Source organism: Paralichthys olivaceus, chromosome 14, assembly GCF_024713975.1.
Source record: "Paralichthys olivaceus isolate ysfri-2021 chromosome 14, ASM2471397v2, whole genome shotgun sequence".
In the NCBI taxonomy this organism is placed as follows: Eukaryota; Metazoa; Chordata; class Actinopteri; order Pleuronectiformes; family Paralichthyidae; genus Paralichthys; species Paralichthys olivaceus.
The window spans coordinates 16,310,030-16,334,499 of record NC_091106.1 but is presented as its reverse complement, the minus strand read 5'-3'; the positions used below and the strand labels follow the sequence as shown (position 1 = coordinate 16,334,499).

The 24,470-nt window shown below is 44.3% G+C and overlaps 1 protein-coding gene across 6 annotated transcripts in view; it reads right to left on the bottom strand.

Moving 5' to 3' along the window:
* Window positions 1–717: 717 nt before the first annotated feature.
* The window catches only part of LOC109629176 (EBF transcription factor 3), a 68,717-nt gene continuing 44,964 nt past the window's right edge, over window positions 718–24,470 (bottom strand). For 2 of the 6 annotated variants that reach the window (XM_069538455.1, XM_020086706.2), the window contains exons 9-16: window positions 21,858–21,991; window positions 21,574–21,700; window positions 10,672–10,760; window positions 5,611–5,676; window positions 5,210–5,381; window positions 4,657–4,842; window positions 4,046–4,213; window positions 718–2,775 (exon numbers count right to left, since the gene is read on the bottom strand). In XM_069538455.1, the coding sequence (XP_069394556.1) occupies window positions 2,744–2,775; window positions 4,046–4,213; window positions 4,657–4,842; window positions 5,210–5,381; window positions 5,611–5,676; window positions 10,672–10,760; window positions 21,574–21,700; window positions 21,858–21,991 (974 nt within the window). In that variant the 3' untranslated portion in view covers window positions 718–2,743. The remainder of the gene's footprint in view (window positions 2,776–4,045; window positions 4,214–4,656; window positions 4,843–5,209; window positions 5,382–5,610; window positions 5,677–10,671; window positions 10,761–21,573; window positions 21,701–21,857; window positions 21,992–24,470) is intronic. The other 4 variants (XM_069538456.1, XM_020086733.2, XM_020086716.2 and 1 more) reach the window with 3 other exon arrangements.

Below are 24,470 nucleotides of genomic sequence, written 5' to 3'. Positions count from 1 at the left end.
GCATCTGAACAGATAATACAATGTCAGGAAGCAGATGTGTGGCTATTGTTATCAGACACATTGGATTATCGAGGGAATGATTTCAAGCACGAGGCGATCGCAGCTGAAAATTAAATCGCTCTTTTGAGTGTATCTGTCCTTTGCGCTATCAGCGACTCGCCGACTATCTCCCGCGCCGCGAGATCTGTGCATGCCGGCTGACATAATAAGCTGTGATATGTTGATTGCCACTCGGGCGGCTGTCGTTTAATTGTGCATTAAAGGCAGAGGTGGCCTCGGACAATGTTGCCTTGATGAGAAATTGACATTTTGTGACCTGCTCAGGATGCCAGATAAGATGCTCAGTTGTTTTTAAGGGGAACCACTATTCTTCCCTCAAACACTTCTATCCTTCTGTTTGACCCACTTGATGAGTATAGATTTCACTGGCCCCCCTTTCAGCGCTCAAACTATAAGAGGTTCAAAACGATACCAGCCCTTATAGACAAAGGATAACCTTGCTCTTTCAATGTATTGATTCTTTATTAACTAGGTGGCTAAATGCAATAAAATGAGGGATTTGAATGAGCCCCATTTGGGGTGCTTTGAATAAAAAGCTGGCGATGTTTATGAATGACTGCAATGACGCTTTGAAGCACCACAGATATGCTGATACAGAGACCAGTAGGAATATGCAACAGTGTCAGAGTGCTTTGTTGAAATAATGTGAGTGAAGAGCAGTTTTCATCTTTTATGGATGTTACACGTTTCCACAGGTTATCAAACAATTATCTCTATGGCAAAGTCATGGCAAACACGACAACTTACAGACGAATCACAGGTTTGTCCTCCCCAAGTTTCTACTGTCTCTGTCCTGATCGTCAGTTTGTCTGCCGGCCAAACTGCACTGGAAACTGAAGAAGTCCACAGTTGATGAGCTATTGTGTTTTTACTGAAAATTTTAATAAAACATCACTTATTCATTTCTGTTTCCATTCCAAATGTTGACATTTTTAAATTTTCTTCCCTGTAAACACATGTAAGCTATGTGGCAGAGTCATAAGTGGTGAGTAAAAATGACTTCTATACATTCTACAAAACAGAAAAAAAGTACAACCACAAATGGAGTGTTTTTTTTATCTCCAAGGTTGTCCCTCATGCACATTAGTCTCTATTGGATCTTAACAACTATCATATGGGTCACAAACAATTTATTTGACAATACAACCAACAAAGTTTTCTCCAAAATGGTCTGTATAGATAATTTAAAATCAATATAAAAATAAACAATGAAGTTTGACTTCCCCTTTAAAAAAATGGACAGAGAGTCTTGACGGAGTAACACAAATTTTTTGAGGATACACATGAAATATATGCACATTGCATTTCATCAAATACAAAAAGAAAACAAATGAAGGCAACAGTTCTTGGCTGAATTATCTGTGCTGCATCACTATATTAAGGGCATGACGATTAATACATACATAATGAAAAGCAATATACAAAATTTCAGAGATAAATACATTATTTATAGTTGATATGTTACAAAATTTCCCTCAGTGAGCGCAAGTGTGTGTTTGAACAGAAATATGACAATGAATTACTATACTCCTACATTCTCGATGGATTTTAATTTTTGTTTTTTAAATGTTTTTTTGTCGATCTAAAAGAACATGAAAAAGACAGATGTATAAATATTTAGCACAAGTTTGGCAATATCACAATAGTCTACAATTTTTAACCACATATAAAACACATAAGGGAGTTGGAGCTAGAAGGGGGAGACTGCTCCTCATCAACAAGAAACAGACTTCACAGTAGCCTAGGAATGCATTAATATACAGTGCTAGCAAAAAAGTTGAAAAACATGGCAAAACACACTTGCTTAAAAGGAAGCTCTAGACATGGAAGTACATCATATTCATCAACAGAGCAGTGTTTTGTACACGTCAGTGTGCTTGTTGAATCAAAGTGGATTTTTTTTTACTTTTGAAGATGATTTCTAGCTACAATAAATTACAAAATTTAAGTTAAAATGCAGGAATGAAACATGATACATCCTTACCCGCCCAGGCCCACCCCGTTGTTTTTTTTTAACTCGTATTTGTTGTACTTTTATGATCAATTTTTCTACATTATATATCTCATATATTTTTCCAGTTGAAATTCAAACTGTCTTGGCCCCTGTGTATTTTTCCTCACACATAAAAATACAAAAAAGTCACATTATAAAGACACACAACTGTTGTGAATCTATTAAAAGAGAGTTGAAACAGAAAAAGGAAACAAAAACAATTTCTGAGGCAAACAAGTTCATTGGCAAATGTACTGTACATCAGTGTTTTTACTTTACAACCAGATGGTGAGTCCACAGAGTCCCTTCCAGTATTGAATGTGTTGGATGATTGGACAGATCCGAGGCCGAGGCGCAACCCGGCAGGTATACAAAATAAACCCTTCTTCATCCCGCGTCCTCTTCAAGGGTGATAAAATTGAGGGAAAAAAATACAGACGACAAAAAAAAAAAAAGTCCCACAGAAAAAATATTGTTCCTTGTGAAATCCTTTTGTTCTGTAGGTGGGTGAAAGTCATTTAAAGGAAAAAAAAAATCTTCTCTTTTTTTTTTGTTCTTCATCTTTAAAAAAAACCAAAACGAGCGGTTGACTATACATTACACCAGCGTTTTTGTGGTGTGTTCAGGGGAGGGGGGGGGGGGGGGTTCCTCTGAAGTGGTAGACTGGTGCTTGAGATGATGAAAGTGCATTTACATTGGAGGGACAACCAGGCCGGACATGGCTGCGGAGAAAGAGAGAAAGAGAAGGGACGTTAACTTATTGGGCTAAAAGAAAGAATTGGATATAAATTAGAAAAATTATTGCATGCATGAATGTGCTGGTGCATGTGTGTGTGTGTGTGTGTTTGTGTGCATGTGTATGTGTTGCTATGTGTGTGTGCAAGTGCAGCCATCTGACAGTGCACAAGTGCGTGAATGCATGCCTTAATGTGCCTGTTTGCGTATGTGCCTGTGAGTGTTTGCCGTGTCCACCAGCCTGCTGCTGCACATCCTCCCTAACAGGCAGAGTTTGAAAACCTCCCTCCTGCTCTGACATTTCAGCCCCCAGCACGCCACTCTTGCCATGTGTGATATTTCTCCTGGCGTTGGGGTAATGGCAAACAGTGGCCCAGACTCCCTGGAGATGCGGCCGTGGTGACGGCAGAGCAACAACACGGTCACTTCCCACAATGCCACAACGCTACAGCACTAGACGCTCCTCAGATTCCTCCTCTCGCTGCCTGTTCCTCCCCTCGTCTCTTCATCCTCCGCTCTACAGCGCATTAGTCCCACACTTTCACATTCCCTAAGACGTTCCTCCGTGTCATTATCCGAGAGAGATTAGGCGAGATCAAAAGGTAGCTTCCGTTATTTTAGCAGGACCATCTGCTTAGGATATCATTAGCAACTGTACCTCACCCTGAGAGTTTATATATTCAGTATTTTCACACGTTTTAACAATTAGGCGACTAGTGAAGTGCTGGGATGATATATTATTATATTGCTCTGAGTATATTTGTAGAGTCATGGTTGAAATGCTTTTAAGTTTGCCAGCGCAGATGATGGCAAGGCATTGCTCATTAATTTCTGCACAACATGTATTAATAAGTATGAACGTGTAGCAAGATGAACTTTAATTTCCCACTTCATTAAGCCCAATGTTATTAATCTTGGGGCACACACTACGGCTAAGCTTGTTTTCAAAGCAATCATGTTGGTCATGACACATGCACAAAACCTAATAAACATAATTACTAAAACAATTCTGGGAAGGTCTTTTCCTGCGACATCAGAGATCATTTGTACGAAAGGGCAACAAGGATGCATGTGTGTTTGCACAGATGTGAGACGATGCTTGCAATGGTGTATTTGTGTTTGTTTGTGAAGACATGCTCAGTATGTGGTGCAGTGTGTGTGTGTGTGTGTGTGTGTGTGTGTGTGAGTGTGAGTGTGAAGTGAAAGGTGTAAATTGGCCTGTCAAAATGCATATATTTGTAATGATTAATCCCTCACCAAACCGGACAGAGGCCTGAGCAGCGGTATCTGACCAGTAGTCCGTGGGGAAGGGATGAGGGGGTGAGGGGGGCTCACCTTGCAGTCCGTTGCCGTTGGCGCTGGTGCAGGAGGGGGGTGGGGAGGCCTGGGGTCGGACCACAGGGGCGAAGGCGCTCTTTTGTTTAACTGCGGAGACGACAGGGGAGGGAAGAGAGAAGGAGGGAGGGCGAGAGTGAGAACGTGCTGTGAGTATGGTGCTCGGGAGGGAGAGGGCAGTTAAGGTAAGGCTGGGATAGCATTTCTGTAAGGGGGTTAGGGTGGGGGGGTACACAATCAGTACTCACAGGCCCCTACCGTTAACATCTTGTCCGGTTGAACAAATACAGGTGGCATATGTTGAAATACACATAAAAATGAATATAACTTCTATCCCAGGATACATGTGTGTCCTCCGAAGTACTAAAAACCCAACAAGCCCCGTCGAATGAATAGTAATATATTATCTCCATTAATAACGTTATAACTCTGTCACAAGTGATTCATAGAAGTGAAAACGAATGTGTGGAGCTGGAATTAAATCAGCTGCAGCTTAGTGCTACTACAGCGTGTGATAGTGGCAAGCTACTCACTTCCATATGGGGAGTTGGCAGAGGATCCGTTGAGGAACCCAGGGGAGCTTGGCACTCCCAGGTTCATACCGGCATTGCCATAGCCATTCATGCTGTTGCTGACGGTGTTGTAGCTCGACTGCTGCGGGGTGCTGCTGGAGATGTAGCCCCGGGGGGACACGCTGCTGGTGTTCCGGCTGTAGCCCACTGAATAACGCGGAAAGATGGAGAGAGAAACTCATTCATACCTTTCACTCTGCACAGTGTTTACCAGGGAAATATTCTCTGGATACAGTAAACGATCATGGACATTTTACTGCTGCAATCGGATGATACTAGTTTAATAATAAAAGAGTTTGGCACCTAATTGGACCCTTTAACTCCCTATATTGCCTATATTCTATCTTTTTCTCTTTTATTTTACCATTTTAATGAGTGAAAAATAAGTGAAATTTAACTATTTCTCATTTTGCTGCAAACCCCCCTGGAATCCCCTGAAGGAAGCCCTGAAGGTCCCTGGACCCCACTTTTGAGAACCACAGAGTTATGGAGCCATATACCCTAAATCACATACCTTGGTCATTCCCTTGTGACTCAGACACATTGACTGCTAGCTGGCTGCTGAAGGAGTTGACTCCCATCATGCCGTGGGAGGCTGTGTTAGCGAGCGAGGGGATCTGGTTGTGGTTGCGGGGAACGCTGTACAGGGCCTCGGCGATGTCAGCTGCCCTCTTCAGAATGATCTCCTGAGGAGCAAAGAGAAAGCAGAGGTTTTGTTATTTATGTTGTTTTTTTTATAGCTTTTGCTTTGATGCATGGTTCATGGCTATATGGTTAACTCACAGCGCACGTAGCCTACATTGTTCCAGATATAGTGGTGAAAATACCCTTTGGTGATGCTATCAGTGAATTTTCAATGGTTTCTTGTTTAGCAGAGGTGTAAGCGCACAGAGCAGCAGCTGTGTGGATACAGACCTGATTGTTGTGGGGCATTCCATACAGGGCTTCAACGAGATCGGCCGCCCTCTTCAGTAACACCTCCTGATGAGCAAAACAGGGAGAGTAAATGTTAAGACCTGACCACATTACGTTTGTGACCCCAGTTGTTGTTACAGTAACAAACAATATCAAAACAACATTACACAGCAGGGCCGCGGAGATATTTCCAAATGTTTACATGTTCAACCACCTCAATAAAAAGCCACCCTGATTTTAGAGGCTGCATTTTTACAGCGGCACCACTTTGCTGCTTCCAACCATGCAGAGCAGTGAATAATGTTCCCTATCTTAATTAAACTGGCATAGTCCTTTAAAAACAACACCTCACCCCTGATTCTAGGCTTCACGTTTGCTCTGGAGTTCAGCGCCGACTCTCTTCAGAACAATAAAGTGAATTAGCTCTGGGTTAATCTAGTTCTGTTGTAATGACATTAAGGAATTTTTCAATTAACCTCTTTGACTGGATGTTGCAAAGGACTTCACAAATGACTTCCCATCCAGCAAGAGCTGGGTGCTTGTGCCTTGGGGACACGGATGCTCAGGATGTGGTCTTATCCATGTCTGCATGCTTGCCCCCGCTTGACAATGCGGATTAGCTGTGTTGCTTTGGCTCTTAACACTGAAAATGAGTTGGCCCCAGATCCTGTTCCCCCCACTCTGTTTCAGGCTCTCAGCTAGGTGGGGTTTGGCCCGTTTGTGTGTCTTTATCTGCTCTTTGAATTCAGCACTTACAATTAAATCCCTCTCAAGCAAGCAGGCTGCTCTCTTTGTTTTCTATAATACAGAAGGCAATATGCTCTATGAAAACCCTCTCGTCCTTTTAGAGTGCATTTAATCTGACAAAGGCAAGTTGCAGACATGGCTTTTGCGTGTGTTTTTTAAAATGCTTGCTTGTTGTCACCTGCTGTAGAGCAGAGATTTGTCGACTGTGCTGTTAGAACCCTGGTTAAAAGCAATGCAAATCTGTCACCAGAAACATCTCAGATGGCGCTTGTTTTCTTCCCACATTCGCTATGTTTTCTTTTGCGGGCCTCGGTAATTTGTCTGAAGTGTTCCATCACTTGGCAATAGCAGTGTGGGATTAAGACGGCAGCTGCCGTAAATGAATGTAAACACAGCCTTCGCGCCTTCAAACAGCGGCCTCCAAGACTTGGCCTGCATTTCCAAGGCACGGCGTATGTAGTGTGTACGGAGCGTGTGTATGGGCCCTTTCATCCTGAGGAGCATATCTACCACAGCCCTTGATTTATCAAGATGAATCACTGTAGAAGCCACTTCCAGCGTATGCCATGCTCTCTTATAGAAACATATCGCTTAATCCACCCCACGTTACCGGATGGGTGGCTCTTAGAATGGGCATTTACCTCTGAAATTGGTGTGTATGCTCAACGTTGCATGCATCTAGTTTGCATACAAATAAAGAATTATGGTTGTCGTGAGGCAGGTAGACTAAATGAGAGGACCAGCTGTCTTGATGTGTTCTCATCAGGCAGAACAGATTTCTCTCTCTCTTGCTGAGTGAGATAAAGTGGTTTTCTTTCTTTTTGTCTGCAGTTAATAATTACCAATAATCTATTCTATCATATTTCAAGATCTCCTACATGGCTCTCAATTTTAAACAACAATTAAAGCAATTAAGACTGTCGCATTCGCAAGCCATGTTTCATTCTCTTTAAAACGTCCTCTCCCTCCTTGTCCATATGGTACTTTGCAGCAGTGACATAAGGACAGCTTGGAAAAAGGAGGAGAGAAAACGATATTGCCTCTCATCCTTAATCTGTCGTTTACCGCGTGGTGTCTTAACTAACCAAGCTGACTCGCAGGGCTATGCTTAAGTGGCAACCTAGTCATATCCGAGGATGATGAGAAGTGCTGCACCCAATCAAGGAAGAAGTTTGTTTTCTTCTGACGAAATGCTTTCATGCGTATCAGCTCATGCTGTGAATACGATTAACACGGAATAGTGTTCTGAGGGCATTTCCATGTAAATCTCAATACTACTCCAGCATAAGTGTAATTGGCTTTCTTGTCATGGAGACATATCAGAACGCACCATGTTAAATTGAAACAATTAAAGGCCTCAAATGATTTCTGTTGTTCTGTGACAAATGCGTGACAGATTTTCTGCTATTGTTTGCCTCGCTTTGCATAAAGGTCCCGTGTTCAACAACTGTTTAAACGGCGCCGCTCAGATGACAGATCACCTCAGATTTAGACGCCGTGTTACGTTATTGCAAATGGGGAGGGGGGGAGGAAGAGAAGGAAAAACCGTAACAAATGACGTGTTATGAAAAAATATCTAACAATAATAACGACGTGGCCTGACTGTGATTCTTCAAGCACTAGATTAACATGGATGTTGTATTTATATTATCACAGTTAATAAAAGAGGGCCTAGGTTATGTAGCTTGGAGTGCTAATGCCATTTTAAAACTGTAAGGCAATTACTCTGTTAGCTCTAGCCCGAGGTAATGAATGCATTTAGAAGCATAGGGCCATTAGATGAAGGTACTTCAAAGAGCACAGGAAGAGAGATTCATTTAAATACATGGGTAATTGCTTGACATGAACACATTTGTAATATTTTCTCCTTGTGGATTACACAAAGAATTGGAAAAGAATGGGCTTATGCTCATTTTGGGGGGCAAGAAAAGAATCCAAAGCAATCAGCTTAATAATAAAACAATATTGAGTTTCCACTTTTAATTTCATAATGAATCTAATTTGTTACAGAAGAGAGAAATTGAGTGTGATATAATGTGATATCCAGTCTATTTGTCCATTACTGCCAGAGGGCACAAAATGGTATTATAAATTGTCTTTTTTATATTATGAATAGAAAATTGTTTTATAACAAGATCTTAAAAAGGAGGGTGAATTCCAAAGTCTCTCTTCACTTAACGCGATGCCCGCAAACCAATCTCCCTTCTCATCACTTGACTGCTCACACTTATTACTTTCATATTCACCCTGGACTTTGCATTGAATTTTTATATCTCCACTCCTCCCACAGGGTCAGACTGTCATCTGCGATGTTGTCTTAGAATTACGAGGTAAACTTCAATCAGAGGCAGCTTCCCCCCTTTTTTTCTCTGTGTAGCAACAATATTAGCGTGCATCCCTTGCTATCCATGAGCACTCCCATATTGGCTTTCTGTCTCCTCACAATTACCACGTGTCTTACTGGTCCCAGGGAGAAGGCTGGTGGAAATCAATAGCGCAGTAATATTATCAACTGAAGGGTGAAGTCATGGGAGGGGGGGTAGAGGCGGTGAGTGGGCCTGGTGTCGATTTGCCTTTCCGCTAATGCACACCGCGCGTCCTCCAGCTTTATCTTCTTTTTATAGAGTCTCCCTACCTCACCTGCACCCTGTAATGGCTGTTCTCTATATGCTGTTTTCTGCTCTCATTCCAAATGTACATGCCAGCCGCTGCACGCCGCGGGCTGTTTTATTGGGAATGTGCTTTTGACCCCAAGAGCTGACCCTCAGATGGCAAGCTTAACAATGACGAATCACTTGGTGGGATCATTTACATGCCCCCTGAACCCCATATTTGGGTCCATTAGAGAGCAAATCAAATATTTATGTTGTTTATTGGAAGTGCAGGGTTTCATCTCACTCTGTGATTGTTTCATGCAAAGGCTGGGAGACCGTGCTATATTAAGTATACGCACACCCAGGAAACTAATCTTGGGTTCGGTGTCAAAATCTGTCTCGCAGCCAGCACCGCTGCGTATCCAAGGAAAGAAGTCAGGCTTACTCTGCAATAGAGCTGTGTTTAACATTGTTGTTCTCTTTGTTTCACAGATGTGGATTTTCGCAAAGACGCTGTGACTTTATAACGTAGAAATAGTGCGCCTAGATTGACCAGTGATGCCCGCGGAGATAGAGGGAGTCGTGTGGATATTAAAGGTAAGTGTACTCAGTTGAAATTAGAGTAACATTTCATGTCTGGGTGTTGTTTCCTGTCTCCACAGGGATTGAGTCTAATTGAAACACTTCATATACTGAACCAGGGACTAGCTGTGATGTTCCATTTCTCCAAGTTGCCTTGGTCAAACATCTATAGCCACCACACAGTCTGTTCTTTATTAAATTGTCCATTGGACCTTAATGATATTGCTGTGTTGCATGCTGGGATTTAATAGATAAGGTCTTTAAAGGTTTTACAATATTATTAAAACTCAGAGGTGGCCGCCACTTTACTACATGCCGAGGGGTTCCGAACGTACTAATCAGTCATATTATTACACCTCACACATCTGGAATGTCAGTCACCAAAATGGTTACTGGCAGGGTGGCAATTAGTGAAAACACACAGATAGATTTTATCAATAGGAAATGAAAAGAGCGAGAGAATCAAAGGGAATGATGAAAAGAATCAAAGAATCAAAGAGTTTCTGCAGTGGAAGGAAATAATAATAATGGAAAAGGGGAAAAAAAAAACCTGTGCACCTTATTTTCATGCTCCAGTCTTTCAATATGGCAGCCTATTTGTGTGCCACACCAGTGTGTCTCAAACTGATGAGGCTTTCAACTCCTTCACCCAGGTTCAAAAGAAAACAATAAGAAAGCCAAAGCATAATAACATGCAGTCTTTGTCTATTAGCTGCAGTAAGACTAGGGGGTTTACGGCACAGGGTTCTGTAAACAAAAGATTAAACCAAATCGAGCTGCAGAAAATGAAAGGAAAACATGAGTGGGGTAATGAGGGCGCAGACGTCGTTTCTGACCAGATTACCATCTCCACAGACTACTGGAGAGGAAAACGCCTGATTGAGCTATTTTACCACACAGAGAGTTTACGCCTCTCTCTGCACACAATACCAATACCATTACCACGCTGGTTAGCGGGTAAGCCACATATGTGAAGCAAAGCTGTTACGGTTTGGGGTCACAGTGCTCCGTGTCGATGGCAATGTTTTCTGTATTTGTCACATTGACAGTATTAAAGCCTCAGACAGCTGTGTCTCTGTCTGCCGTCCTGTGATTTTTTTTTTTCTCTCTCTCTCTGCTGCGGAGACAGTGTACCCACCTTTGGTAACCTCTCAGGATCGCCGGGGTGTCTGGGGATGACCTTCTGCAGCCTCTGGAAGCCGTAGTCGATGGTCGGCTCATTCAGGGCTGAAAGAAAGAAAAGGAAGATGAGAATTAGAAACAGATTATTTTGGAAGGAACTAATTGAGAAATCTGACTTTACAGTACAGAAGTCATTTCAGGATGCCTCATTTCAAAGAAGCCTCAGGGATGAGACGTTTTATGAAACATCAGTGGCAGGCGATAGAAAATGACACGGGATCCTCTGACACTTGTGTCACCGAGTGTTATTCCATTAACAGCCATGATGGCCTACATCGGTCTGAGAATCGTTCACAGGGACCCTCCCCCTTTTTATCTGCTTGGGAATATTGACTAAAAGCAAACTACATAGCAGGGGTCTTTTAATCTAACAGAGCTTTAATAATCTGTGAAAGGCTGTCCACACATTGATCTAGTGTAGGTTGCTGTCATTTCACCCGTCTGCACCAACTGTACTGCAACACTGGGCCTGTGAAATACGGCAACAGATCCCATGCAGCCATTAATCTCTCCCACCCCTCAAATAGTAATCTGGGGCACGAGGCATATTGGGCGATGAATCAGAGGCACAAAGTAAATGAATCATAACCCAGACTTTGGTGAGAGCAGGGGCATTTTATGTCTGACAGTCCTAATGGGTAATTGAAGGCTTCCTTACAGCTCCGCCTGATTCTAAACAATCATGTGTACACTCATAGGCAGGACGAGGCGAGGGCGGGAGGGATGGAGGGAGAGCAGGGGAGAGACGGAGGGGAGGCGGAGAGCAGTGTAAAGGGGGAAGGAACGACTTAATAGAGAACATCACTTCTCAATGTAGATATCATTTTCAGGAGAGTAACTCCACCGAGCAAGGCGCTTCATAAATCAATGGCTTTCTATGGAGACTAATAAGAGCTGCCTGCCTCTATTCATTGTTCAGCCTGTAATTTGGCCCATCACTCATTACTCAGCATGTAATTTCAGCATTAACACCGCACAGCTCGCTGAACCTGCTGAACACCAGAGAATGTGAAAGCAAGCGAACGCCCCCCCACACGCACACACAGGCAGGGCCACTGAAGCACAAGCCGGGCAGTCGCAGCAGGGAAATGAGCATTTACGTTTCTCAGTCTTTCTTTTGTTCCCTCTCATCTAAATACACACACGAGCATGCTCACACACACACACACTGTACCTGCTCACGCATGCATACAGCACACACACCATACACGTGCGCCACTTTTGCCAAAACCTGAATACAGTAATTGCCAGCTCGACCGTGATCAAATGGAGCAATTATGTGTTCAAGCATGGACAATGCAGGGTGCTAATCGATAGCGAGGATCTAGCTCGCAAATACAGTGGTATTCAGCCCCGTTACTCCAGGCACACCTGAATAAACACCACACCACAACATACACTGCTGGAAATCTGATTTGACATGTCATCATGCGTCCCGGAACGACAAAAGGCCTGCTTTGGAATGTGGTGGGGGGGGCGCCATCTTCTCCTTAATAAAGGATTGATCTGCAGTATTGATCGTACATGACAAGGCTGTAGCGAGGAATTTGCCCCCTTTCTTTTGTTATTTCCACCTCCTTTCTTATCTATGCACTGTGGTAGTCTCATACATGTGTACACACAGGAGCATGCATATTGGTGTGTGCGTCTGTGTGTGTGTAAGTGCATGTGCCCGGCTGTGAGAGTGTATGTGCATGTCAGCCCTGCCAGACCCCGCTGCTCAGTGTGATGTAAATTGTGTATGTGTAAAAAGCACTCCATAATCAGGCCATCCATCATCAGAGGCTGTCAGTGGGCTCTCTTAGGGTGATACATCACGCTCTCCTGTCCTCTGCCTCAGCTGGGGCCTACACAACCCGCCAGGCATGCTGGGAACACAGCCGGAGAGACGTACAGTACAGGACGACACCGAGGTTGGGAGAGGTGCTGTGTTTGATGCATCTCTCCAATGATAATGACACTCGACTGTAAATGTAGACCTGTGAAATTATGATCAATGTGATTTGGAGGGTAGGATATCCCGTCGTCTTAAAGTTTAGGATTAAATTCATCAGTTTTTTGAAGTTCATGTGTTGTCTGTAATGTTTGCATATGGGAAATTAAATACGATAAACTGAACAAATATGTTATTCACGCTCAATCTGGGTTTCAACATGGCTCAGGGTTCTGCAGTCGCAGTCCAAACGTCAGGCATGATCTCCACATGTCGACATGTCGCCGTCTCATCTATCATGGAGATGATCTTTGTAACAACCCCGGCGTAATGAAATTGGTGACACAGACCGCCATCTGCTATTGATTTCATGCAAATGCTTTTGACAGCTGATGGAGACTTGCATTAGCGCTAAACGGTGCTGTCAGTTGATGAGTTGACAGTTTTGTAGTCATAGCATGTACACTGGTGCAGACAGACACAGACAATGTCAATAATCCTGTAAGAGCCGCTGATGATATATACTGAGCACTTATATTCAATCTGGACAATAAATGCGTTATGTGTGTATTCATCGCATTGCTCCACACATTTTTTCTCGCGAGCAAAGATTTTCTTTCACCCTCGGAGCTTTTACAAGAATCATTGGGACGACTCCTCTTACACCACACACATTGACAGCACCCTGCCCCCACACACACACACACTTTTTTTATTTTACTTTCACCTCCTTGCCCCGTGTCTTTTTTAATCTTTGCCACATCATTATGTCCCAACTTCACACTCTGTCGTAAACTTTACCCTCCTCTAAAGATATAACGGGCAAATCCAGCTCTGCGATGCACTTGCACGCCAAAATTAGTTTGGCCCTCTCCCTCTCTCCCAACACAATACGGTGAAAGGGAGAGAGAGGGGAGGGGGAGTGAGGGCGTGGAGGGAGCATACACCCCCCCACCCCACCCCCCCTCACATTACCCCTCCTGTAAGGGTTCTCAGACGCTGCATGGTAACATGAAACCCTCCACACACATCCCATAAATCCTGCGCAGGGTGGGGAGTCTAGCCGAGGGGAGGAGAGAGGGACAGAGGAAGGTGGAGTGAAGAGGGGGGGTGACTGGGAGGAGGTATGATGGGGGTGGGGGGTCGCTGGCACGTTCCAGTCACGCCCGCTTCCCGGCCCGCGGCCAATCAATACCACTTTCCTGTTTTAGAGGCGGGTAATTATGAGGTGGAGAGATTGTGTGACCTCTCACCCCTGCTGCATTACTCGCCTGATATTAAGATAAATTGCCTGATTTTGGGTAAACATATGCTGCAATTCAAACTGTCAGCACTGGTTTGCTCAGGGATAATTTGTATTGATCTCCTGGCTTCTTCCCCATTTTGCTTACTGACCTCATGGATAATTAGAGAAAAAGACACAGGGAGGTAAGGCAGGGCTTGCATTTGAATACTTTGCAGGAGAGATGAAGAGCACATGCGAGGAGCGGGGGAGCAGAGGGAACATTATGGACTAATAGAATTTTCATTTTCTCTCATCTTCTGCTCAGATTTAGACAGGTTACATGTTTTGTTCAATTATGTTATTATTATATCTTTTTTCCCTGCTTGTGTTACATTCACAGAGATGTAATCGCTCATAGACTTGTTTTCGTGGTTTGATTTCCGAGATGATTCGAATTTAACAAAAGCGACGAGACAACAAAGTGGCAGCACATATGTTCCAGATTTAAACAGCAAAAGAATTGTTTCCACATATGAGCAGAATTAACATGATAGGTGACAAAGGAACAGACCTGCTGGAGAGTCTGACGCTTTTTTTCATGAAAGAATGAGGGGGAAAAGGATTTTATGAATATTTCAGTAATTTTCTCACTCTGGAGAATGAATGATCATGTTTCAGAATATGAAGAAATGTAATGCATGCCTCGGTGTGCAGCTGTGACCGTATCACTTCCAATTTTGAATATCGCGCATGCGCTCGAGCGCTCGTGGCAGGGCTTCAGTGGAATTCCTCGGCCTGGAATGTGCACTTCCCAGTCTTATTTTGATCTGATGCCTTAATCTGCCCGGCCTTTCATGCCACTCACACATTTTCTCTGAGAGCCCCTTTAGCCGCCTCAGTCCAGCCACTTTACTTAAAATGTAGAGTGGATGGCGTGTACATGGCATCTGAGTGTGGTCTGTTGCTCCTTCTCCATGTTCTCTAGAAATAGGACATGAGTAACCGCTCTACAGGAACAGTGTAACATGGCCGACGTTGGCAGCCAGAAGTGCTTACATTGCAATACACCGCTGTGTGCCCTGGGTCTATATGGAAGTGGATTGAACTCGTGTATTGACTTACAGTATCGGGGTATAAACATGGGGAAATGTTTGAGCAAAGCAGTAAATTTAAGGGAAATTGTTCCTTGTTAAGTCTATGAGCCTGAATGGAGGCTTGCACAGAGTACTAGCATTCCTGCCAGCCATTACAGCTTATTACGATAACTCTATCTTTCCAGGAGATAAAAACCTAGCCTTGTTGCCATTTGCCAGCTATTACTTTCGCTAATTATACTTAACTGCTTCGAGCTTATCTCCACTCCTCCTACACCATTGAGCAGTTATTTTTTTCTTCCCCCTTAACACAAATTAGAGGTGGAGTGGGAGTTGGAAAGGGGGAGACAGATAAACAGCACAGGCAGAAGTTCATTTAAGTGTTATTGCATTTGTGACTTGTCAAACAGTCTAACTGAAGCCTCCTAGGCACCTGCAGTCGGTTAGATGGATGCGGTTCAGAGCCGTATCAACACATGTAATGACCTCATCTGGCTGCTGGAGACACAGACAGAGCAAATCTCTGTCACTGTAAGGAGTTAAAACTGAATACTGTGAAAGGTGAAATACTCGGAAGTCATGCCTCAGCTGCACAGTATGGAAATGTTCCAGTTTTTGCTGAGAGAATAGAAAACATGCATGCAGATGTAGAGACCATCTTTACAGTAAAAAAACAAAAAAAACCACGCCAAATTGGAATTTTCACAGCAAACCCACGCAAAGCAAACCTCATCTGTTTCAACACTGACCATATCATCTCCATCCACTGCAGCCAGTTACCACTGAGTGATTCCATCTCCAGCAGTCTCAAGATGAACAGGAAATTAAAATTTCAAAGATCTGCAGTTAAGATAAATCAATGGAGACAGATCAATGATCATTGAAATTTCATGAACTTTGAGCCAATACAGATGAAAAAAAAAATCGAGACAGTTACAGTCTCCAGCAGATATTGCTCCTGCAACAGATAAAATGTAATTAACACGGTTAAATGGGAGCAATGTTACAGATTGCGGATCCATAATTTCAGCCTCCCTTCATACGGGCTGTATTATTAGAAAGGGCCAGAGACACCTGTTCAATCCTCTTAGATGACATCTAAAGTATGTGTGCCACTTCTCGAAGGACGCCTGCGGACTTTCACACATTACCAGCCAACAGAAATCAAATGGGTTCCCTTCACAGCTGATTGCAAGCGCAAATTAATATTGTAAAATGAAGATCAATACATGGACGGGGCACAGATCGATGACGGCTAAATTACGGCCACGTTTTCCCCCTCATTCAAGATGAGTTGTGTTTTCCTCTCAAAGTCAATACCGCGCTGCCTCCCTCATTCATTTCTCAATAAACTTGCCGATGAATTTCAATCAAAATGCGGCAGCGCGAGGGGTGGGTGGGGGGGTGGAATTCTTTTAAAGCCTGTTGGATGTGGATCATACTGAAAATGGGGCAAGAAGAGGAGGAAGGGAAAAGAGGAGGAGGGGAAAAAACTCGTCTATCAAGAGCCCCCCATCTCCCTGCCGCCTGTGTCTATCTTTCCTGTGGCAGAGGACTGATGCTGTGACTTAGTGACGACAATCCATTTTAAGAGCCATTACAAAACAGACCTCTAACAATACTGTGGGACAAAAACGGGGTCCAATTAAAATTAAATCAATGAATACCATTCCTTACTAGGGGGAGGAAGAGAAAAAAACATTCATGCGTACTTTCATTTTTCTTTTGAAAGATACCCAGAATACGTTTCACAGAGAAATGTAATGGGGAAAAAATACATGCTCAACTGCAAGTACTTATTTCAATCAATTTCCTGGAGCTGGATTTCACAGGTCACTTGCTGATAACACGCTGTGGAATAATGCCACAGTGTGCTTCTCAAAGCCTACCTGACAAGCTGCCTGACAGTGGGGGAGTGCGAGCACGTGTCACGTCAGCCCTCTAATTGGACACAAAGACCTTCCTCCGTGGAACCTTGTCGCGCTCCAAACAAGCTCGCAAGGCCTTCAAACCAGGCCCATCTAACTTGGCAACGAGTGTCTGCTCCACTCCTGTGGAGCTGCTGCTAAATACCAGGGTTGTAATGAGACAGGCAGGTATGAGGATATGGCGAGTGGATAACATGCTTTGACACATGCTAAAACTGTTGTGCCAACTGGTTACAACCCACTTGACTGTGGCGATGACATTTATAAATGCCTATGTCATCCCTTCTTATTGTAGTACTTCATACTGCAGGGGGATTGTTTTCAAATCTGCAGATAAAGTAAAATTGGTTTAGTGGGTGTATGAGGGTTTCTTAAAAAACGGGTAAAATCCCTAAAAAAAAGTGCGGTCAACCTCTTTCCCATTGGCAGTTGGTTCTGTTCTTTTCCCCTACTGAGTCTTGATCAACGCCAGGAACGCACCCTACTGTCTTATGCATTCACCCAGGTGTCATGTTTCTGATTAAAACCTGTTGCCTACTGTCGAGTTACTTGATCCTGGAGTGAATGCAGATCGCGTCCATTCCCATTACACATCAAAGCCAGATATTAGTGGGTGTTAGTGAGTTTTTTGGACCATTGGAAAAGGGGCTAAATCTGACTTGCTGTGTTTTCGAAATACACAGCTTGTGTACAGTATCTAATTTGTCTTTGCGAGTCCTTCTCTCTGATCTGTTTACATACCTCCTTGAATGCCTTTCATTATAGCCTATCTTTGCTGTTGGCCACACCCCATCACTGACCAGCGACCAGTGAAGTACCACACCCAACCCTGCAGGACAGGAAATGAAAAGGAAGCTTTCCATCTGATCTGCTTCTGAGTCTGAGACTTCAAAGTGACGACAGGGCGGGGAGGAGACCTTAGGACAGGCCCGATTCACAGGCCGAGCAGTGCAGGGTCCTATCTGATGTGCCCGATAAAGACGTCTGTGTTTATTTATTTCTTTTTTTTTCTTTTTTTCTTTTTTTTGAAGAGGAGGGTCCAAAACTACAAAACATGTTTTTCCTCTTTCTCACAGTGGAACAGGAAGTGAGTTTAATTTTCGATCTGGGAATTACCACTATTCATATCCATCATTTGCTGTATAAAAACAGCTGCCAGTTTGGATTTGTACAAAGACAGATACATTTACAAAATAAGTAATTGTAGTTGAGGCTTAACTAAAAAAAGAAACCTTACTTCTGCCCTATCATCATCTTCCTTTTCCATCCCTTACAGGACTGACATTTCTTGATCTCCACCAGTATTGAGTGAAGCACACATGACCTCTTTGTCCTTATGTTGATGAATGACTGCCTCATACCCATTTTGTCAGATTTTGGTGCAGTGGAGTCGATAGCGTCACCTTGACGGGAGAAACTTTGTGATCCATCAGCCCTCAAGGCTGTCTGGCCTCAACTACGGCCTGGCAAGAGCAGCTCACTGTATGGGGCATTTGCACCATCCAAAATCCTTCACCCAGTGTGCTGCTGCTCGTGTGAGGTCGAACGAATGGCTCTTATTACTGCCGCTTTACAGTGAGGAGAGCAAAAAAAATAGAAAAACACTTGACTTGTACTAATAGTCGAGAAGCCATGCTGGTCAACAAAGGTCTGAAGACGAAGCACCCTGTCAGTGCCCAGCTTGGGAAATTAGCAAATAATGTTCCCTTCCCCCTGACAAATGTGTGACAGCTCGCCTTCGCCAATCATTCTCTCCTAACGTTATGATGCATGTCCTGGATCCCCACTGGAGGATACAGGCGAAGTTTACTGACCCTCAATTTACCCATGACAAATGGGGTCCCGGTAAATGTGCGTTTTCTGGGGCGCGGAAGGGGTTCATTTTAAGCAATCCTGGTTATGTGGATGTCACTGATTAGGATAAATAGTGGCTGAGTGTGTTAGGACTGCTTGCAGAACCATATTACCAAGGGCCTGCATCGTTGCCCCTGGAGGGGAGCTCTCGTGGAAACTAGAAAACCAACAGCTCTGATGCAATTAGGAGCTTAAATTGGATAAATTGTACGGTCAAAGTTTTTATTTATGATTTACTCTTTCATAGAGTGCTGTGACTATGCAGCAAAAAAAAGGTTAGGAGGCTGCAAATGAGGGTGAAAACGGAGACTTTTCCCTTAAAGAATATCTGATAAATCCGGCATGTGCTGTTTGCAGGGCTTAATAAAGCATAAAGTATAATAAAGTATTGACTCAGTTCAACCAGGACTTTCTTCCTTTGATTTTCTACAACCTTGCTGACAGTTGGTTCTACCAGTTCTGTCCGGACCAATGGATAACCAATACATGGATTAGACAGAGGACAAGCTAGCAACCTCCAAGGGACAGCACTTTGTTAGAAGGTAAAAGGTAAAGACTGTAAAATAGCAAAACATAGCTGACATGTCATTCCTTTAAAAAATGTGGCAATTAAAGTCCAGATATAAGCTCCTTGAAGCAGTCAGTAAAGTACAGCCTAGTAAAGTTTTATATGTTATATCTGTTTGTCTCATTACTGTTTTAAACGTTCAATAGTCAATGGCTACAGGATTATTTGACGTACGCCTCTCTTTCTGAGAATGGATTGTGAGTTTTGGAGCCGTTCCAGGGTACTAACCCGAATGAGGACGTGTCCCTCCGCTGTTCGAATCGACTGCAGTCTACTCTGTGTTGACTCTTGGTAATTTGTGATAATTTCTTAAATTGAGCGAGGTAAATCTCCACAATTAGGGTGGTGGTGCAAGAAGAGTCAACATGAAAAAAAGCGGGGTCTAAAAAGGCCCTCCTCTCAAGCCGCGCTCTCAAGACACGCTTGAAGCCATATGCTTTGATAACTAAACCTTTGATATGCACATGTTGCTCTCCAATATGACACTCTGTGCCTTTCAGACGGCACCGTGTTGCTGCGTGCCCTTTTTCCAGCCCATGTAATTTGCTATTGTAACTCCAGGTCATTTTCAAATGCCATTTGTTCAAGTGCTGTATCACAGGCAGAAACGCTATGGTTTGAAATGAGCTGTTTCACTCTTAAATACCTGATCCACTCAATGTCTGCACTCAATGCATCAGCCCATTCACTTTTTAATGTGTGAGAGAAGTAGCTAACATCCTTTCACGTAGCAATTACTGTACATATGGAACTCAGCGATGCCCAATTCTGCCGTTATGCATTCTGCTCTCTTTAACTGCCTCTTTCTCTCGAGCGTCAACCTTCGTACAATCAGGGTGAGCCACACAGGGAATAACAGAGCAGAGGAGACGGACCTGTCTATTGGTGACTTTCTCTTTTAATTCACCGCACTAATCAATTGTACCACCGTTGCCTCCAGGGGTAATTGTATCTTTATACTAACTGGAAGTGAGTAGGAACCCGGGGAAGACAGAGAGGAAGAATTGGGGGGTGGGATCAGCAAAGATAGAGAGAAGGGGACACGTTTCCCCAGTAAAAACCTGATGGTAATCATCCCAATCCGCTTAGCCTCTGTGACTAATGGGGTCTGTTCTTAAGGGACCTGGCACTTTCACCAGGGTGCTATAGAAGCCATTAATGTCTTAACTTATACACCTTCTCAGGGCTGTGCAGTAACATATGTACACACACACACACAGGCGGAGCGCACACACTTCTCTCCCTCTCACTCGCTCACACAAACAGACACACATGCACTTAACGCAGCCACACTACACTCCTGTTTCATTATCCCGGTGCCTTGTTGGCCTCTGCTCCGCTCCTGCAAGGGAGGTTAAATGCAGGAGAGCTGGGCCAGACTGCACGGTTGGAGGAGAAGGGGACGGATGGCTGGGGGTGGTAGCGGTGGAGGTTTGGGGAGCAAAAGAAAGGGGGGACTTGATGAGAAACAGCTGCCCCAGGATGGAGGGGTCTGGACTTTTTTTTTTTGAGGGCTGGGGTTGGGGGGGGGGTTAGCCCTCACTTTGCAATTCTGAGGTGCTCAAGGCCACGGCTGCGCTGGAGGCCTGGGGGAAGTGAGAGTGCTTTGACTCGCCCCCGTTTCATTCTGCCCATCAGAGCTAGAACAGACAGAGGCTTCCAGGTCAGACAGGCTCTGACCCCTGCAACCTCTGTCTCCTCACCAATGATGACAGATAAGACCACCACTTCCTTCTGTTAGCCAAGATAATCAGATCCCTTACTTATAGTGTGACACACACACCCTCTCTCTCACCCCACATACACATCTTTGTCGCCTCCACTTTCCTTTGAATAACTTTGCCCACACTCATGCCACTTAACCTAGGTATTACTTTTCTAATCTGATTCATAAAAAAAAAACAAAACCACATGTTGCCTCAGAAAATCGGAAAAATAGCAGAAAGCATTATCTGTCTCACAACAGGGCAGATTAAGAAACTTGGCAGAATGAGTTATCCTGACAGCTTGAGTTTAACAGAGCTTGGCAGCGCCCTTGTACGATGGCAGGTCAGAGGGGGATCGAGTTGCACTTGTAGGAGCCCCTCCGCGAAAACACCTCTCTCGCTAGCCGTGCAGATCTCACACATTTAACATTCAGCAAGCAAGGCACTGGTTAGTCCATTAATAGCGCCTGGACTTGGGGCTGAGGGTTCCATCAGACGGGGGGAGGAGAGGGAGCCTGTAGAAAGAGAAGGGGTTTTTTTTTTGACTCACCAGTATAGACAAATCTCCCAGGGGCACCTTTGCAGAACTGCTTGGACTTGTAGGACAGCGTGACTTCCACAACACCGGGGATGTGCCGAGGTGGAGTCTGGACGCGGATGGCGTGGGGAGTTATGAGCTGTATTACAGAGGAAAAGAAATAATGAGCCTTCTGCAAAGAGTTGGCCGTTGTCTATGTTGGCTAGAAAGTTTGTCTCCGCAGTTTTGACAGTTTTTTGAATTTCAAATTTTCCGACTGGGTTTTAGTAGAATCTGAAAAAATAAAGTCATCATACCTCACTCCATACGAGCATGGTGCCGAACACGACTTGTAGGCCATCAAAGAAGTTGTCCCCTATGATGATGACAGTGGCTCCTCCGGTGGTCCATCCCTCACTGGGGCTGATAGCCTTGATGCACGGGGTGGCTGCTTATCCAAGACAAAGAGAAGAGCAAATTCAGCATCCAGACTTCAACAGTCGGGGCCCATGTCTCTTTCCACATAGACACATTGCTGCATCCCCTCCACATTCAGCCCACCATGTCTCTCTCACAAAGTCATATCATGGAAATTGCCCCCCGGAAAAAAAAAATGATGGATTTGTCCTTTAAGGCATGAGAATCAAAATCATTTATCAGCGCGCTCGAGTGGTGTAGTTAAGCAGACCCTTCAAATGGTCCACTTCACAAAGGCTAAACGCCGGGCTCGCCAGGAAAATGATTTGATGGAGCAAATTATGTGTCAGGGCAAATGTAGCTATCAGAATTGATTAAGCATGCACCGGCATGTACAGTAAAATTTCAAAGTTGAACACATCTTAAATGAGTCAAGGATACAGGCTGTTAAAGTGGAAATGACAAGCTAAAGCTTTGCTGGTTCATGTTATTTCATTACCTTTGTTCTGCATATGCTGTACAGTGCAGGCACAGCGACTGTAGTCTCAGGTTTCATAACGTGAAATGCACTCATGAATTATTCAGTTTGTTGGTTTTTTTCTTTCTTTTTGTGATCGATTCAATCCATTTCGTATTGTTTATTACAATGCTTTTCATCTGGCATGACTTCTGCAACGCAGCTCTGCCATTCATCAACAGTCTGGGTTGTTATTATAATCTAATTTGAGTGATCTGGTGCCTCACGTTCACTGTCATTTGATGCATTACCTTAATATGGTGTTCAGCACAACACCGTGTTTACAACAGAAATAGCATGACAGCCTGCCATAAAATAGCAATATCAAATTTAATCTATTTCCATCAATATCTTTTAACGCACTATGAATTGTGCATGTTTTTCCGGCTCTGGTAGAATGTGAGCAACTATTCTGGCAAGTTCCTTTTCACCTTACAAGCTCACTTCTAAACCTCTATTATCCTTTCCATCCAGTAAGTAAATCACAGTGGGCCATTGTTGTATGAATCACCTCAGACAAGACATCTCCCTTTGTTTGCCTTGCTGTTGGGTCTGTTCAGGTCATGTTTGCTCTCTCTCCCTGCCCATAAAGTGCACACACACTCGCACTGACACACACACACACATTGGTACTACAGGGAATCTGACTTTAACAGGCGCTGTTGACTTCATGCTAATCACCTCGTACAGATTTTCATTTGTGAGGCCTGGAGGAGTGACATTTGCTTTCCTTAATTGCGAAGCAGAGCGTCTGAAAGAGGACCAACCCTCTATGGGCATGCTGGGCCCCCTCTAAGGGCCTGACCTTCATCAGTGCGGACGATTACAGCAAATAATTCACCCTTCAAAATTACTGTAAACAAATTGACTTTGGGGATGAGAGAACGAGGGGGGCAGGAAGGAGTAGGAGGAGGAGGCAAAAAGAGGGCCTGATGGCGACAGCGACTGTTGGGGGGCAGCTGCGGCCTGAAACCTACGACAAGCATCCACAATCACACACACGGGCACACACACACACACACACACACACACACACAACCTCGGAAATCCCAGTGCCCCCTCCCACACACAGAAAGACCCATGGAGAGGCAGCAACTGAGGCCCTAAGCCGTCCACCCTTCTGCCTGGAAATTTGCATATGTCTCAATGCACAGACAGAGAGGGGAGCATGTGCTGAATGGGGACCGTGGAGAAGTGGATTACACAGTCAGCACAGGCGATCTGATGACAGACACGCACAATGCCCCCTCAGCAGATGATAGGCATCATGAGGACGGATGAGGATGCAAAGAGTGGGCCCGCCGCTCTGAGTGTTGCATCACTGAGTCTCTGCAAACTTTGGTCTACAGAGGAGAATGACACTATTTTGGATTCATATGTCTCTTCTGTGATGACGTGTCGCCTTATCTATTTGTCTGCGTGCTCGTGTTTATCTCTTGATCGGCAACACCGTGTAATGACCCCGGGCAGCTGATCTGTGATCTGTCCTAATCTTTTTCCTCTCTGGTTAGGGTTGGTTGTAGAGGACGTCAAAACTGATCCGAGATCTGAGCAGAGGAGGTTCCAGCTCTAGTATTGTGACACTCAAACAGGTCTGATGTGGCCCCACGAAGCCGTCCTTTGTTCTGCCTGCTGAAATGTGTTGTAATTGTGCTGTGGGATGTCCAGATGGTCGGTTGATAGTGCAGCTGATGGGATTATACCTTTTACCTCTCCCTGGGCCATCTGTTCCCTTTGACTCTCTCTCTCTCGCTCTCCCTGCCTCTCCCACACTCTCAGCCTCTCTCGCTCATAGTCTCTCCTTCTCTTTCTCCTTTCCTCCTCTCCTTTTCCCCCCTTCTCTCCTCCCTCTCTTTCTTCCTCTTAGGCCCAGCAGTCTGGATTCACTTGTCTTTATTGCATAAACCCTAACAGCATTACAGCCACTTGGCATGCAAATGAGGCAGGCGCTGCAGGCTCTATGCTGAGTCTCCTATATTGTCTGGGGCTCTATAAT